Source organism: Kryptolebias marmoratus, linkage group LG5 (assembly GCF_001649575.2).
Source record: "Kryptolebias marmoratus isolate JLee-2015 linkage group LG5, ASM164957v2, whole genome shotgun sequence".
In the NCBI taxonomy this organism is placed as follows: Eukaryota; Metazoa; Chordata; class Actinopteri; order Cyprinodontiformes; family Rivulidae; genus Kryptolebias; species Kryptolebias marmoratus.
This window is the reverse complement of record NC_051434.1, coordinates 2,544,555-2,558,583: the sequence shown is the minus strand read 5'-3', so window position 1 is coordinate 2,558,583 and position 14,029 is coordinate 2,544,555. Positions and strand designations below refer to the sequence as shown.

The window sequence follows — 14,029 nt, the reverse complement described above, 5'->3', positions numbered from 1 at the left end:
ATTATTGAATTACCTTTTCTTTAAATTAGGTTTTTACTCTCAAAGTAATGTTGTTTGTTTTTACCACAGAGACAAAGTGGGAAAAATTATCATTTTAATTAATTTATGGATAAAATCTGACCACCATGTTGCTGCAAAGCTTTTGTTTAAAGTTAATTATGCAGTTTTAATAAAAGCCAGGAGTTTGTGATGAAGTGAAGATTGAATGCAATCTGCTAACTTTTACTAATTAGGTTTTTATAATGAATGTGACTGTTTTTGTACAGTGCCCTGCAGAGACTTTTATTATGAACCAGTGCTATATAAATAAACTGGATTGAATACATTCAACAAAAGATTATAAATAAGCAAGAGATGGAATAAAAAGTTCTAATAAAGACAATCGGATCCATGTTTAAGCTGTTGAATAATCTTTTATTTGAGACATATCATCCACAAAGCAACCTTTGGCCCCTCTGATTATAGTAGAAGCAGTGAACTGTTGCGTTAAACATTTATTCATGTTTTATCAAACATCAGAGCAAAAAAAATCAGATCATAAAGAGAAATTTCTCACAGAAACAAACTGTCACTGGTTTAATTTGATCAACAGTCTTTTAAATAAATAAAAACACTTAAAACCTTTAATTATTCACAGAAAACGTTTATACACAAAGCCTGCATCACATCCATACAGAACATTTCTCAGTTTCAGTACTTTATCACGGCGCTCCTCCCTCAGTGAACACCTCCTCTCTCAGTTTGTGGTAGCTCCCCTTCAGCTCCATCAGCTCCTGGTGAGTCCCCCGCTCCTTCACTTGACCTCCGCTGATCACAACGATCTGATCTGCCTTCTCGATGGTCTTCAGTCTGTGAGCGATCACCAGAAGAGTCTGATCCGGGCAGCTCGCCAAGGCCTGCTGAATCTGCAGACGATCACAGAGATATTTTAATCAGTACCACCTGCTATCACTCATTTTTAACCACAACAGTCAAAAATGGAACAGGAAACATTTAGATATATTCAAATTTACTCATAAATATAAGAAAACAAAGTATGTTCCGAGTTTACACCAGACTTAAAGGGTCATTCAGCAGCTCAAATTAAAACTTTGTGAAAGTATATTTTCTAAACCAGTGAGAAATAAATGCTTTATAAGACAGAAAACACTTTAACACGCTGGCTAATGGTGTATTTATTTAAAACCTTTTATAAAAATGCCTCTTTAGTCCTTTTAAATCATTAAACAGTATAAGACAGCATGCAGATATAACAGTATATTAGTGTGCACGACTCTATAATCCAGGTTTTTTACTTATTTATTTTTTTAATCTGAAGATTAATTAAGCCTGATAAAGTTAAAAGTGTTCAGTTACTCAGTTTTAGGTTCTGCATAGATAAATAATAAATAATATATTTAAAACAAATGAAGACCTGAAGCTTTTGAATGCCTGAATAATTTTAACACACCTTATTTTCACTCTCAGAGTCCAGAGAGCTGGTTATTTCATCCAGAATGAGGACCTTCGGCCGTCTGATCAGAGCTCGAGCGATGCCGATCCGCTGCCTCTCACTCTTGGATAACTGGCTGCCGCTCTCGCCCACCTCTGAGAAATTAACAATAAAATTAAGACAGAGGGTCAGGATGGGAAATTCACAAAACAAACAGATGCATAAAGACATGATTGCTGCTAACCCAGCAAAATATTATACGTGCATGTTTAGAACATATTTTCTTTGAACAATATTTTTTTACCTTTATTCATCTAACTTTCCTTTAAATATGCAAAACCAGCTCTTTGTGTGCACCTGGCTATGTAAACCAGGAAGGGAAGTTAAACCGGTTTACCTGTATCATAGCCTTTCTTCAGTTGTTGAATAAATTCATGGGCGTTGGCTTTGCGTGCCGCTTCCTCAACTTCATCCAATGAGCATCCAGGAAGTCCGTAGGTGATATTATCTCTGACAGAGCCGGAGAAGAGAACAGGCTCCTGGCTCACCACAGCAATCTGTCAAATACAAGCTCTTTAGACTTCATGCATAACACACTTTTTACATGTCAAAGTTTTAATTAAATAATGTATTTGTTCAATTTTATCATAGCATAATCTAAAGTAAAAATGATTAATGAATAAATACCTTCTTGTGGAAGTATTTGTGATCATAGGATTTCAGTGGCTCTCCATCCAGCAGGATCTCTCCGTCTTGAGGCTCATATAATCGCTCCAACAGACTCACACAGGTGCTTTTTCCTTCTCCAGATGGACCAACAAGAGCTGTCATCTGACCTGACTTCAGCTCCAAGGAAAAGTCCTAAAAGAATTTTAAATTAAGAGTTTATTTGCAATATTTGAATTTAAACCAGGTACACATAAATAGAGAAGGAATCTCATTACATTTTTTTACCCAAATAAAAAAACATTGAGTTCAAGATCTCTGTTACATGGATGGTCTGATCAAGAGGTCAGTAGCACACATCAAAAAACGATAATCAAAAACAAGTACTAACACACACACACCCTTATATATGTATATAGAGGTGTGTGTGTGTGTCCTTTTGCTAAAACTAGAAGGTAGTATTTTACCTGCAGCACAGTTTTGTTGGGGTTTGAAGGATAGGAGAAGTTTAGACTGCGGTATCTGATATGTCCGTTCATCTGATCCGGTTTGAGTTTTCCATCTGTGCTGACCTGAGGTTTTCTGTCCAGGTACTCAAACACTTTCCCAGCAGCCATCACCGAGTTCAGCATGTCACCAAAGATATAGGTAAGAGTCTGAAAAACAAGAGTCGGTGTGTTTAAAGGTGTGTAAGATAACCCAAAGATTGCACATTGTGATATACGTATGTTTCATAGTTATAGTCAAAGCTGCAGAATTTAGAGGTCATCTGCTGTTCTATCTGAGCTATCTATATTTTAGGTTTTTGCTCCCTCAGTAAATTATTCATTACTGTTGATAAAGACATGAAAGCACAAAGTTCCTTTTAAAAACAACCTGAAAACATTTTTCAAAAGGAAAATTACCTAACAATACTGGATATTAAACTGAAGTTGTTGTTAGTGTCTCAATAAATTACTTATTTATCATCATATAAAATATATATAACTGATTTATAATACCTGCACGTTTTTTTACCACACTTACAAGTAGCTACAGACTGCTCCAATTAAAAGTGTTAGCTATCAGCAGTATCATACACCCACCCTGATGTTGTCTCCGAGATCTGACTGATAGATGATGAAAGAAACCAGGTTCCCGGTGGTCATCTGTCCCATCTGGATAAAAAGTCTGCCGTAATACAGAATAAAAACCTGCATCCCCAGACCTGTAAACTGCAGATATACAATAAAAAAAATCAAGTAAATAAGGTGAAAATTACAGACTTGAAGCTGATATCCTAAAACACAAACAGAAAGAAACTTCTCACCCTCCGTGCGAGCAGGTAAACAGCCCTCACAGTATCCCGGCGGGTTTTCAGAGTGTGTGTTTCCATTAATCGATCATCATAGCGTTCAGCCTCGTGCTTTTCTGCATTGAAACTTCGAACCACACGAATACCAAACACAACCTCATTCGCAGCATCATTTGTATGAGCCATCGAGTCCTGCATGGCCTGGGACAACCTCTGAGCAAAAAAAAAAAGAAAAAAAAGAAACAAATTTACTGAAAAACTTTATATCAAGAATTGCAGTGCAGAGACAAATTTTTTACAATGATGACAGCATTCAATTTTAACACACTGTTAAAAAAAAAAACAGACAGCGTTCATTCTTCACAGAGTCCATAGATGCTGACTGGTAGTTAAAGACAATAGTAAAAACGGGGTTTATATTGTCAATGTCATTCTGAGTAGTGTTTATGTACATCAAAAAGCAACATGGTTGCATGTAACTGCAAACAGCAATTATAAATTGTGTATCTGGCAGCAATTACAGCCACAAACCAGATGAAAATAAGATTAATGATATACTTCTGGGTTTACCCTTCTGCGTCAACTTCAACATCTGCACTAAATCTCAGTTTGAAATGTTTTCCCTTATATATAAAACATATTATACTGGACATAAGTTTTTAAATTTAGTAACAAAATGTTGTCTTCTTGGTCTCCTCAGCCACTGGCACTTCTCTGGCCTTGACCAGGAAACAATCGGTGCTACTCAAACTAAGTATTTCTAGCCTGACCCACTTTCTTAGCAATCCAAACTGAAAGAACTACTTTTAAAATTGTGACAGGCTGCTGATGGCAAACAACATAAAAATACCATTTTGAAAATGTTCCTTTGTAAAATCTGTTATTTATAGACAAAATACTGGTCCATCCCTTGAGCTGAGGTTGCTGGGCTCTAGTTTTCAATAATATCAACATATAAACTACATATGAATCTGAAGATCAAATAATAATTCATCATCTTCTGCTGTTACCTGGTAGTGTGTGTCATAGATGTTCTGTATGAGACCGGTGATGGGTGTTTCCATCAGTACAAGGAATGTGAGTTTCCATGACAGATTCATCATCAGGAAGATCATCCCCATCGTCTTGATGAACGTCCTCAGCAGCACGTTGACATTCAAGCATACTGTCCTTCCTGTCAGGGTGGTGTCTCTGGACAGTCTAGATGTGATTTCACCTGCACAGAAAATCATAATTGTCTCTTTTCTCATCTCATTTTTCCTTTTTTTTAAGTTGCTTTACAGCAGCCTTACCTGTCTTTATGGTTTCAAAGAATCCGATTTCCTGTTTGGTCAAAGCCTCAAACAGCATCACTTTGATTCTGCATGTAAATGAGCTGATGGCACAAAGTAGGACACCTCCTCTGCAGCCAGCACTTACTGAACTATACAGCAGATCAAGGAAAGACTGAGTTAGATATTACAGACCGGCAGAGGAGTGACTGCGGAGATAAAATGTTGCCTCATACCTTCCCACAGAGTACAGGCCCATGAAGAGGAGTGCAGTGAGAAATTCATTTTGTTGGTAATGACTTCCAAGGATGTCAATCACTCTGCCTATGTAGAACGGGATGAACATCTCACCTGAGAAACGACACATACAGGTAGATAAATAACCAAGATTAATAGAAACCTGCAGCAGCAAAAAAATACAAGTCATAAAAATAAGTCCATACTCTTTTAGTTTTAGAGTTTTACACATCAGGACATAATAAAAATGTTCTATTCTTCACCAAGTTCTAAAATTATTCTATTGTAATCCTGATTATACAAAAACAGACAACAGATTCCACAATGTGACTATTTATTAAACAAAAATAACAACAAAATACAGAGGCTACGTGTGGAAAACTAAACCCGCCCAGTGATCTGGCAGCTCATAGAACCTCCAGCGTTGCTTCAGCTCATTTGTTTCTGCTCAGCTCTCTGAGGTTCTGGACTCTGACTGGACCGTTCTGTTGTAGATTAGCTGCTGTGTTTGGGATCATTGTCCTGTTTGGTCCAAGCTTCAGCTGTCAGACAGATGGCTTTACATCTGACTCCAGAATCAGCCCAAACCATCAGCCCTCCACCACCGTGCTGACAGCTGGGAGGGGCAGTTTGTGCTGATATACTGTTTAGTTTTCTCCAAACATGCTGCTGTGCATTATGGGTAAAGATCTGTGCTATGGTCTCAGCTTGCAAAGGATGTTGTTCCAGAAGTTTTGTGGTTCCTTCAGATGAAACTTTCCAAACCTAAGTCGAGCTGCCATGTTGTTTTTAGAGAGAAGAGTCTTTCTGCTGCAAACCTTCCAAACAAGCTATACTTCAGTTAGCTGGTTCAGTCTTTTTCTAATTGTCTTGTCATGACCTTTGACCTTTAACCTGCTAACTGAGGCCTTGTTTTTATCACCATCATTGTTATTATTATTAATTTATAGTATAGTTGATGCATCATCACAATTTCCTCAGCATATTTGAAAACATTATTTTGCAGTTTACTTACAGATGACTGCCAGAGACAGGAACACCAGCCCTCCGAGCAGCAGGAGATAATCGGGCTTGTAAAGGTAGAGGACCCTCATGAACAGGACTCTGGACTTCTGTTTCTGCTCCTTGCTGTCAGCCTCTTCATCGCTGTCCGGGATGGTGATCTCCCAGAAGAGCGCAGCACCCAGAGACGCTCCGGCTAACATGAGCCAGCAGCGCACATCCACCACCTGGCTGCACTGGCTGTCCTCCCCGTGAAGAGCCCTGGTTCCGCTCTCCAACACCGCTGGAAGCAGGCTGTGTGCTGTTATAAAACGGATCCGCAGCGGTTTGAGGTCTCCGAGGATGAGCAGAGCTGTAACAGTGATGACTGACCATCGCAGAGCTGCAAAGAGCCACAGACGGCCGAGATGTCCAAACGCGCCGTGGATTAATACAGATCCGGATGCGTAAAAGAAGAAAAGGTCGAAGCAAACCGCTGAAGTTAAAGCAAAAACTTTGCAAAATGTCGTTATAGGTTTTCCTGCCATTTTTCAGCTGCAGTCGTCCTAATATGACCAGCTCTGCTGAGACAACAGCGTTTTAGTTTCAGTTACTTTCAGTTTCAGTTTCTCGCAAGTTTAGGGGTTTCCCTGAAATGCAGATCAGGACTGAGCCGGGATTTTATCACTTTCAAAAACTAATATAACAAACTGGCGCTCTGTTTGTAAAATTTAAACATACAACAGTTCTTTGTAGCCTTTAAAATCATACATTTTACTGAATAAGATAGGGTGAGAACTGAATTAGGAAAGCACTTCCATGTGATTGCATAAATAATATCATCATGCCCCCACTTTTATGCATAAATGTGCATCCATATTTCATCAGTACAAAAGTCAGGACATTAAAAAAAAAGTGAAGATGTATGCACACACACACAAACACTGTGTATAAGTGCCATAGTTCTGATTTGTGTGGTATGGTAAGGTAATATATACACACACACACACACACACACATATATATATATTATGTTTTTCAACAAATTTAAGAGGACACAAACTTAGATCATCCATTTACAAATAAATAATACTTAAAACATTCTAGACAGTCATGAACATTACATTCAGCATCATTCCAATCAAATGAACAACTATGTCATTAAAATTATTTAACTGCAGTTGATTTAAATGTCTCTTTTATTTAATGAACTCCTGTAAATAATTAAATTACACCAAGTTTAATTTTATTTTATTTTATTATAATGAATGTTATCACTTGTTTAAAGTGTACAGTTCATAAGAAGAGTGAAAAGCCACACAACGCTGACTGAAACAATCTGTCACTGATCAAAGAAGGTGGGTAAGTCATTTCCCAGGATGACTTTCTCTTCTGTGCCGTGTTCATCGATGGTGACCAAATATGCCACACCGCCGCTGGAGCCGTCACGATTCATTGCCAAAGAGAGAGCTACAGGAAAGAGAAGAAGAAAAACAGTTTGACAGGTGAGGAAATCAGAACACATTATGAAGCTTCTACAACTAAAATATATCATGCATAAAATATTTGGCATTGTAGTTTAATTTTTAAAAAAGCACTTACTGTTGACCACAAACTGTTGGCACTCCTCTTTGCTCATTCGTTTGCGATATTCAGCATCAACAAAGCCGTAAACATAAAAACTGCCTGAACCTCCAACAGCGAACGGCTGCCTGGTCAGGAGCCCATTAAGGGTCGCAAACACCTGGAGGGAAACAGGGGGCAAAGGCTTTATTGTCACTCTGATGTTTATTCAATAAACACTCTTATCATCAATCTGAAGGTCAACTCAGCAAAAGTAACATTAATACTTTAGTTATGAACATATTTTATTATTATTGCTTGATTTATTCCTCTCTTTGCTGTAGGTAACACCATGAGTTCACCAACCTGCCCTCCAGCTCTTCTGTCCCAGCCGGCTACAATAAGATGTGCTGACAGCTCCTCTTTATATTTGTAAGAGATGTTTCTGACCAGAGTGGCAGCTGAGCGAACCTGCGGGTCCTCACCTATTTCAATACTGACAGAAAACATAACATTAAAGTTTCTGTGGCAAATATTATTTCTGTTCATAATGTTTCACATATAGATGCCTGAAAACATTTGTCCAAAACAGGAAATCTATTCTGTTTTATAAATATTAAAGCAGGAAATATATCAAAGTTAAATAATAACTTTCCTTTTTATCAGTGTACTTTACTCCATCCTACCTGGACTCTGTTCTTCACCTCTTTACCACGCTCCCCGTCTTCCTGGACAGTCGACCTTGGTCTCTCTGTCTCGCCAGTCAATCTAAGTCCTTCTCTCCTTCCTTAGTGTCCAACCTCTTGTACAACTCATCATACGCCTTCTGTTTTGCCTTTGCTACCTCCCTTTTTTGCCTTTGTTGCAGCTCCCTCTATATATTCCTGTCTCTTCTCTTCAGTCCTGGCTAACCTCTTCCTCCGGATAACTTCCTGCAGAAGCACAATTTCCGCCTGCACCCTGTTTGTCGGCAGCACCAGTGGTGGTCGTTGTTAACCCGGGCCTTGACCAATCCAGTACAGTGTCATTTGGATAAAGTCACGTTTTATTTTTAAAAGTGTTTTACACCAGATGCCCTTCCTGACACAACCCTGACCGTTTACCTGGGCTTGGGACCAGAACGAGAGATACGCTGGCTTCTGTTCCCTAGTTGCTGGTTTTTATTTCATAAAAAAAGGTTTGAACAACATTTTGCTGGAACAAAACAGAATCTATACTGATCTGTTTGTTGCAGGTAAGCTGTTCACTCAATGTGTGTTTTACCTGTGAACATCCAGCTGGTAGTTGACCATCTCAGCGATGGTCTGAGCATCTGCTGCTGATCCTGACAGAGCGCAGTAGATCTTGTCATGAAGTGGAGACAGTTTATTCATCACCCTGTTTACCACTGATTCCCTGGATGGAGGGATGGGGGAGGGGAGTTCAATATGCAAACATGAGAAAAGGAAGAGAATTAAAAAAGATTTAACAAAAACTATTTCATAATTGTGATTATGTCATATTAAAATATATTAACTTACCCTGCAGACACTCTGGAATCAGACCCCAGCACGACCCCACCATCAAACTCTATGGCAATAATAGTTGTCTAAGAAGAGAAGCAGAAGCATTTTTAATGTGTGATTGGACAAATGTGCAAGTAGAAATGTGTTAAGCTGCTGTCAAAGTTTCTTAAAGATAATAAAAATCGTTTCTTACCCCAGTTTTCACCTCCTCTGACAGCCATTGTGGCTCCGTTTCTCCCAACATGGCAGATTAACGTCGACAGACAGAAACGTGCAGGAGACGCGCAGGAAGCAGCTCCGGTTTGACGCCGTCCACTTGTTGATTAAAAGTTTGTTTTTAAAGAATTAAAGAGCTTATCGAAGCTTTTCACGAATAAAATCAGCTCTGGATCCAAACATCAGACGGACTCCGTTTTCTTTTCTAAGTCAAATCGAAAATGAAAGTTAAAATGTTCTCCTCTGCAGAGAGCCGTAATTTCTCTGCCTCTTTTTCAAGATTCCCTCTGTGCTACAGTCAGTGTGCATCGGTTTATAAATTTACACAAACAAGGTTACATGTCAGCAATCACCTTAATGAAAGAAAATATTTTTAAGTTATAGACAGAAAAGAAGCACAACAAAACTAAAATGAAAACGTTTTTATTTTTACATAATAAAAACACAAACCTTTATGTATTCTGTGAAGGGAGGTTTGGATTGTATTGTTTGATAGATTTAATAAATGCTTATTCTTTCATGATAACGCAGACTTAAAGAAATATTCCGGACATTTAGAAGTGAGGTTCTCTGGAAAAGTTATGAAGAATTAAAATCTTACAAGTTGTAGAAAACCTTTTGACTCTAACGTCACACCAGTAACTGTTTTTTATGAGCGGACCCACTTAAAATTTCATAGCAGTTCATGCATACACTACATTTACATTTATTTTAAATTTTGCATTGCATGGTTATTTTTCAGAAATATGATAAAATTCCTGCACCTGGAATTGTCCCCTGGCTGCACCAAAAGTGTTACAGCTCACTGTTGTTGCACTTACAAACTGCAGAATTCTGTATAAATAAACATTCATCTGTCTGTCTCCAGCAGTCAGTGTGTGAGAGGCGGTGGACACCCTGGACAGGTCACAAGTCCACACAGAGACAAATGAGACAGACAACCATTCACACTCTCAGTCACACCTACGGATAATTTAGGGTTACTAATGAACCTAACATGCATGTTTTGGTCTGTGAGAGGAAACCAGAGTACCCAGAGAAAACTCATAAGTGCACGGGGAGAACATATAAACTCCACCCAGAAAGGCCCCAGGTCAGGTCAACCTTCTCACTGGGAGGCAATAGCTCTAACTACTACTTCCATGTATTGCAAAACTGACAGCAGGGTATAAAACAGTGTTTAATTGAACTGTTAAATTCTGAAGACTGGAGTTTTAATGTCAGAATTCCACTTTGTTCTTGTCTCTGTTCAGACAAGCTGTTAGCTCATCTGTTCTGCAGACTTAAACTTTTTTTCTCCAAACTGAAGTTGTTCAAAAAAACTATAACAGTCAAGTCAAAAACTGAAACCAAACGTTATTTTATAGCACATTCCATTCACACCACCCAAATGTACTTTTTCACAAGAACAAAAATACAGTTTGAAAATACATGAAACTGCACATGCACACAAAGTGTTTCATTACAAAATGATAAGACATTAATTTGTCACAACCTTTCTACAGAACTCTACTTTATAATGGCCAGAATATCCCTTTAAGTGTTTTCATGTCATTTCCCACATCGGATTCCCAAGTGTTTTATTAGACAACAAATGTTTTTATGAGTCTAACTTCAGCTGAGTGTGAAACTTGTGTTTCTGGACTAATTATGAGTTTTAAATAACCATTTTATAATTTCTAAAGAGGTTTTAAAGTGGAATGTAAAATAAAATCATTCATCATGGAATCTTGGCAGCTTGTCTCCAGGTACAACAACATGCTCCACCCCTTTTTCTGTGATCACCACCAGGTGAACAACCCCTCCGCTGACGTTGTCCCGGCCCATAGCCAGAGCCAGAGCTGTGAACAGAGATAAGAGTGAAAATAAAGCATCAGCTCAAACAGAAACAGATATTCTAACTTCTACCGCTGTGATACCACCATGTTGAAGTTTGATTTGTTTTAATACATTATAACTTTTCAGAAATATAAATCTAGCCACTCATGTCAGATCACATTTATAGATTAATGTCATATAATAGAAATTGAGTCACCTCTAAGATCTAGAATTTCAGCTAAACTTTAATTAATTAATTTTTATTGAATCAAAAGGCCGTTTCCACCCAAGCTATTTTATCTAACCAATCTGACAAATACATAAATTGTAAATAAGTGAGTTCATTAAATTTTACCATTGGTTGCAAACTGCTGACATTCCTCTCTGGTCATGTTGGGTTTGTATTTAGCATCAACGTAGCCGTAGATGTAGGTACTTCCTGAGCCTCCAATGGTGACAGGCTGACTGATTAACATCCCACCCAGAGACACAACGTACACCTGGAGAGGGAAGGAGAGCACTAAGTGATGCAGTTAAATGCATGCAGTGGGGAATATTTAAATTACCTACCTGTGGTCCTTTCTTTCTGTCCCAGCCAGCTGTGATGAAGCCGGCCTGCAGCTCATCTTTGTTTTTATAACACAGCTCCTTCAGGATTGATGCTGCAGAGATCACCAGAGGAGGACTCTCCATCTGAACGCTGTAACACATAAAGAAATGCAGAACTTTATTTTTTTATGTACAGGTAATATAAATCAGTATAACATGTTCACTTTGCATGTATGAGAGACAAGAAGAACCATAAAATAAGAGATCCAGTGCAGAAATGTATATATAACTAAACAGAATAAATATTATAAATTAATACCCCAAGTTTTATGAAACATTATGATGTTTTGTCTGTGTGGATGTCCACATCAGGTGTGAATACCTGTGGAAGGACAGGTGAAACTTTGCAGTTTTGGTGACGGCCTGAGCGTCTGCGAGAGAACCAGCCATGCAGCAGAAGATCCGGTCATGAACTTGGATCACCTTGTTGATGGTCTTTGATGATACATATTCCCTGAACAAAGTCGTGATGCAGAAACATTTAGACTTGAGCTCAGAGGAAAGATTATTGAAACGTAAAAGTCAGGGCTTGGACCCAAAAAGATTTTCAAGGCCCTAAACATCCCCATGAGTTCTGTTAAATCATCAAGAGATGGAAGGACTATAGGACATGTTTAGAGCAGGTCATCCTCACAAACTGAGTGACCGTGCAGAAAGAAGAATAGTGAGAGAAGCCACCAAGACACCTGTGACTCTGAAGGAGTTCCAAGCTTCAGCAGGTCAGATGGGAGAGACTGCGCTACAACAACTGCTGCTGCTCGGGTTCTTCAGTCTGAGCTTTATGGAAGAGTGGCAAACAGAAAACCACTGTTGAAGAAACTCAGACTAAATCTCAACTAGTTTTCCAAATGCATGTAGAAGACGCCATGGTCTGATGAGACCAAGTTTGAGCATTTTGTAAGGCTTGTAAAAATAAAGGGTAAAATGAATGTCACAAAATATAAGGAAATCCTGGAAGACAATCTGATTGTCTGTAAAAAAAGACCCAAAGCAAACAGTGAAAACTACCCAGAACTAGTTTAAAGACAACAAGCTAAATGTTCTGGAGTGGCTGAGTCAAAAACCAGACCTAAATCCAATAGAGAGTTTGTAGTTTGACTTGAAAAGGGCTGTTCATGTACAATCCCCATGCAATCTGACAGAACTTGAGCAGTTTTATAAAGAATGGAGTAAAAACTTTAGTGTCTAGATGTGCCAGTTGTGGTAAGATGTGCTGAAACATATCCGCACAGAGTCAGAGCTGTGATTACAACTGTTGAACGCGTCTCAATGTAACAACAGCCAAAGGTGCTTTAACTAAATACTGATGCGAAGGGGATAAATATTCATGGAGTCACTTGTTTTACAGTTTACCGGTAGTTGAATTATTATTGCTCTGCAGAAATTTTATTTCACTTTGACAGTGAAAATGACAATTTATATAGACCATAAATGACAGCAATGAAAACATAAAACATCCAAATTAATTTTAGAGGCACTGAACATATCATTTGATTAGATTTTATTTTCCCATCATCACAGCATCCTCACCCTCCAATTGAAGCTCTGGAATCTGACCCAATCACGACTCCTCCATCAAAGATGGCAGCCAGGATGGTGGTCTGAGGACGAACAAGGATGAGAAGGGTTGATGATTTGTTTTTGTCACACACAGCATCACAACGTCATTTTACGTTTATGATGATCAGTTCATTCAAACTGAACGACCCTAGGAATTCTGGGAGTTGGAGTTCTTAGAGTTATGATTCGTTTTAAGACATTAGGCAAAACTAAACATTTTTATAGAAATCTGTACAGTATACTCTCCAGGATCTATCAGTGACTGATCATATTAACTTGTGTCGGATTATTCCCTCACACAGTTTCAGGAAACTCGGAACTAACCTCTTTATGCGTAATCGGTAATTCATGATTTTTACGCTTTGTGAAAGCCGACAGGTAAAAGTAAGTTATAATTTTGTGAACCTTTAGGCATTTACTCACCCCAGTGCTGACTCCTTTGACTTTTGAGTCCGTGTGGTGTTTCTCCATTTTCTTTCTAAAATCGAAAGAAAGAAACGAGCTCCGACACTCCGAACAGCGACCTCCGGCGCACCGAGACGCGCAGAGACGCAGCAGACACGTCCACCATGGCGCTGTCAAATGTCCTCGAAACTCCGGCTGCTGGCTTCAATTTTGAAAACGCAGCAAGGTATGAACTCGTTTCGTGTCTTTTGATTTTAGGACTGTTTTAGTAAAGAATTAAATAAAATGAAACTGACAGGTAAGGAGTGGTTTCACTGGGATCAAAAGCGAAACTAACTTTTTTTCCTGCTTGTTTATCTGTTTTATCGAATGAACAAAGAGATGACTGTTGTTGTATTATTGAATAGCTGTAATATTTATGTATTTGAGGAATTATGTCCACCCCATACTCACCTGCTCCCCCCCCCCCCCC

At 38.6% G+C, this 14,029-nt stretch overlaps 4 protein-coding genes across 4 annotated transcripts in view; 1 reads left to right on the top strand and 3 right to left on the bottom strand.

The window, feature by feature from the left end:
• Positions 1-399: 399 nt before the first annotated feature.
• On the bottom strand, positions 400-6,497 carry tap2a (transporter associated with antigen processing, subunit type a). Its single transcript, XM_017427607.3, has 11 exons — positions 5,916-6,497; positions 4,900-5,014; positions 4,685-4,815; positions 4,403-4,608; positions 3,408-3,605; positions 3,184-3,312; positions 2,566-2,754; positions 2,120-2,293; positions 1,830-1,989; positions 1,451-1,587; positions 400-905 (listed from the first exon to the last, which is right to left on the bottom strand). Exons 1-11 carry the CDS (start codon positions 6,427-6,429, stop codon positions 702-704), a joined length of 2,157 nt encoding a protein of 718 aa, XP_017283096.1. The 5' UTR covers positions 6,430-6,497; the 3' UTR covers positions 400-701.
• A 618-nt stretch (positions 6,498-7,115) lies between these two features.
• On the bottom strand, positions 7,116-9,397 carry psmb9a (proteasome 20S subunit beta 9a). The gene is made up of 6 exons (XM_017427606.3): positions 9,143-9,397; positions 8,965-9,032; positions 8,708-8,839; positions 7,811-7,940; positions 7,484-7,625; positions 7,116-7,351 (listed from the first exon to the last, which is right to left on the bottom strand). Exons 1-6 carry the CDS (start codon positions 9,191-9,193, stop codon positions 7,224-7,226), a joined length of 651 nt encoding a protein of 216 aa, XP_017283095.1. The 5' UTR covers positions 9,194-9,397; the 3' UTR covers positions 7,116-7,223.
• A 1,112-nt stretch (positions 9,398-10,509) lies between these two features.
• Positions 10,510-13,713, bottom strand: psmb12 (proteasome 20S subunit beta 12). The gene is made up of 6 exons (XM_017427604.3): positions 13,576-13,713; positions 13,123-13,193; positions 11,915-12,046; positions 11,554-11,683; positions 11,339-11,483; positions 10,510-11,006 (listed from the first exon to the last, which is right to left on the bottom strand). Exons 1-6 carry the CDS (start codon positions 13,621-13,623, stop codon positions 10,879-10,881), a joined length of 654 nt encoding a protein of 217 aa, XP_017283093.1. The 5' UTR covers positions 13,624-13,713; the 3' UTR covers positions 10,510-10,878.
• Positions 13,650-14,029, top strand: part of psmb13a (proteasome 20S subunit beta 13a) — a 3,571-nt gene continuing 3,191 nt past the window's right edge. Inside the window, exon 1 of the mRNA XM_017427601.3 lies at positions 13,650-13,783. Coding sequence (XP_017283090.2) covers positions 13,722-13,783 — 62 coding nt within the window. The 5' untranslated portion in view covers positions 13,650-13,721. The remainder of the gene's footprint in view (positions 13,784-14,029) is intronic.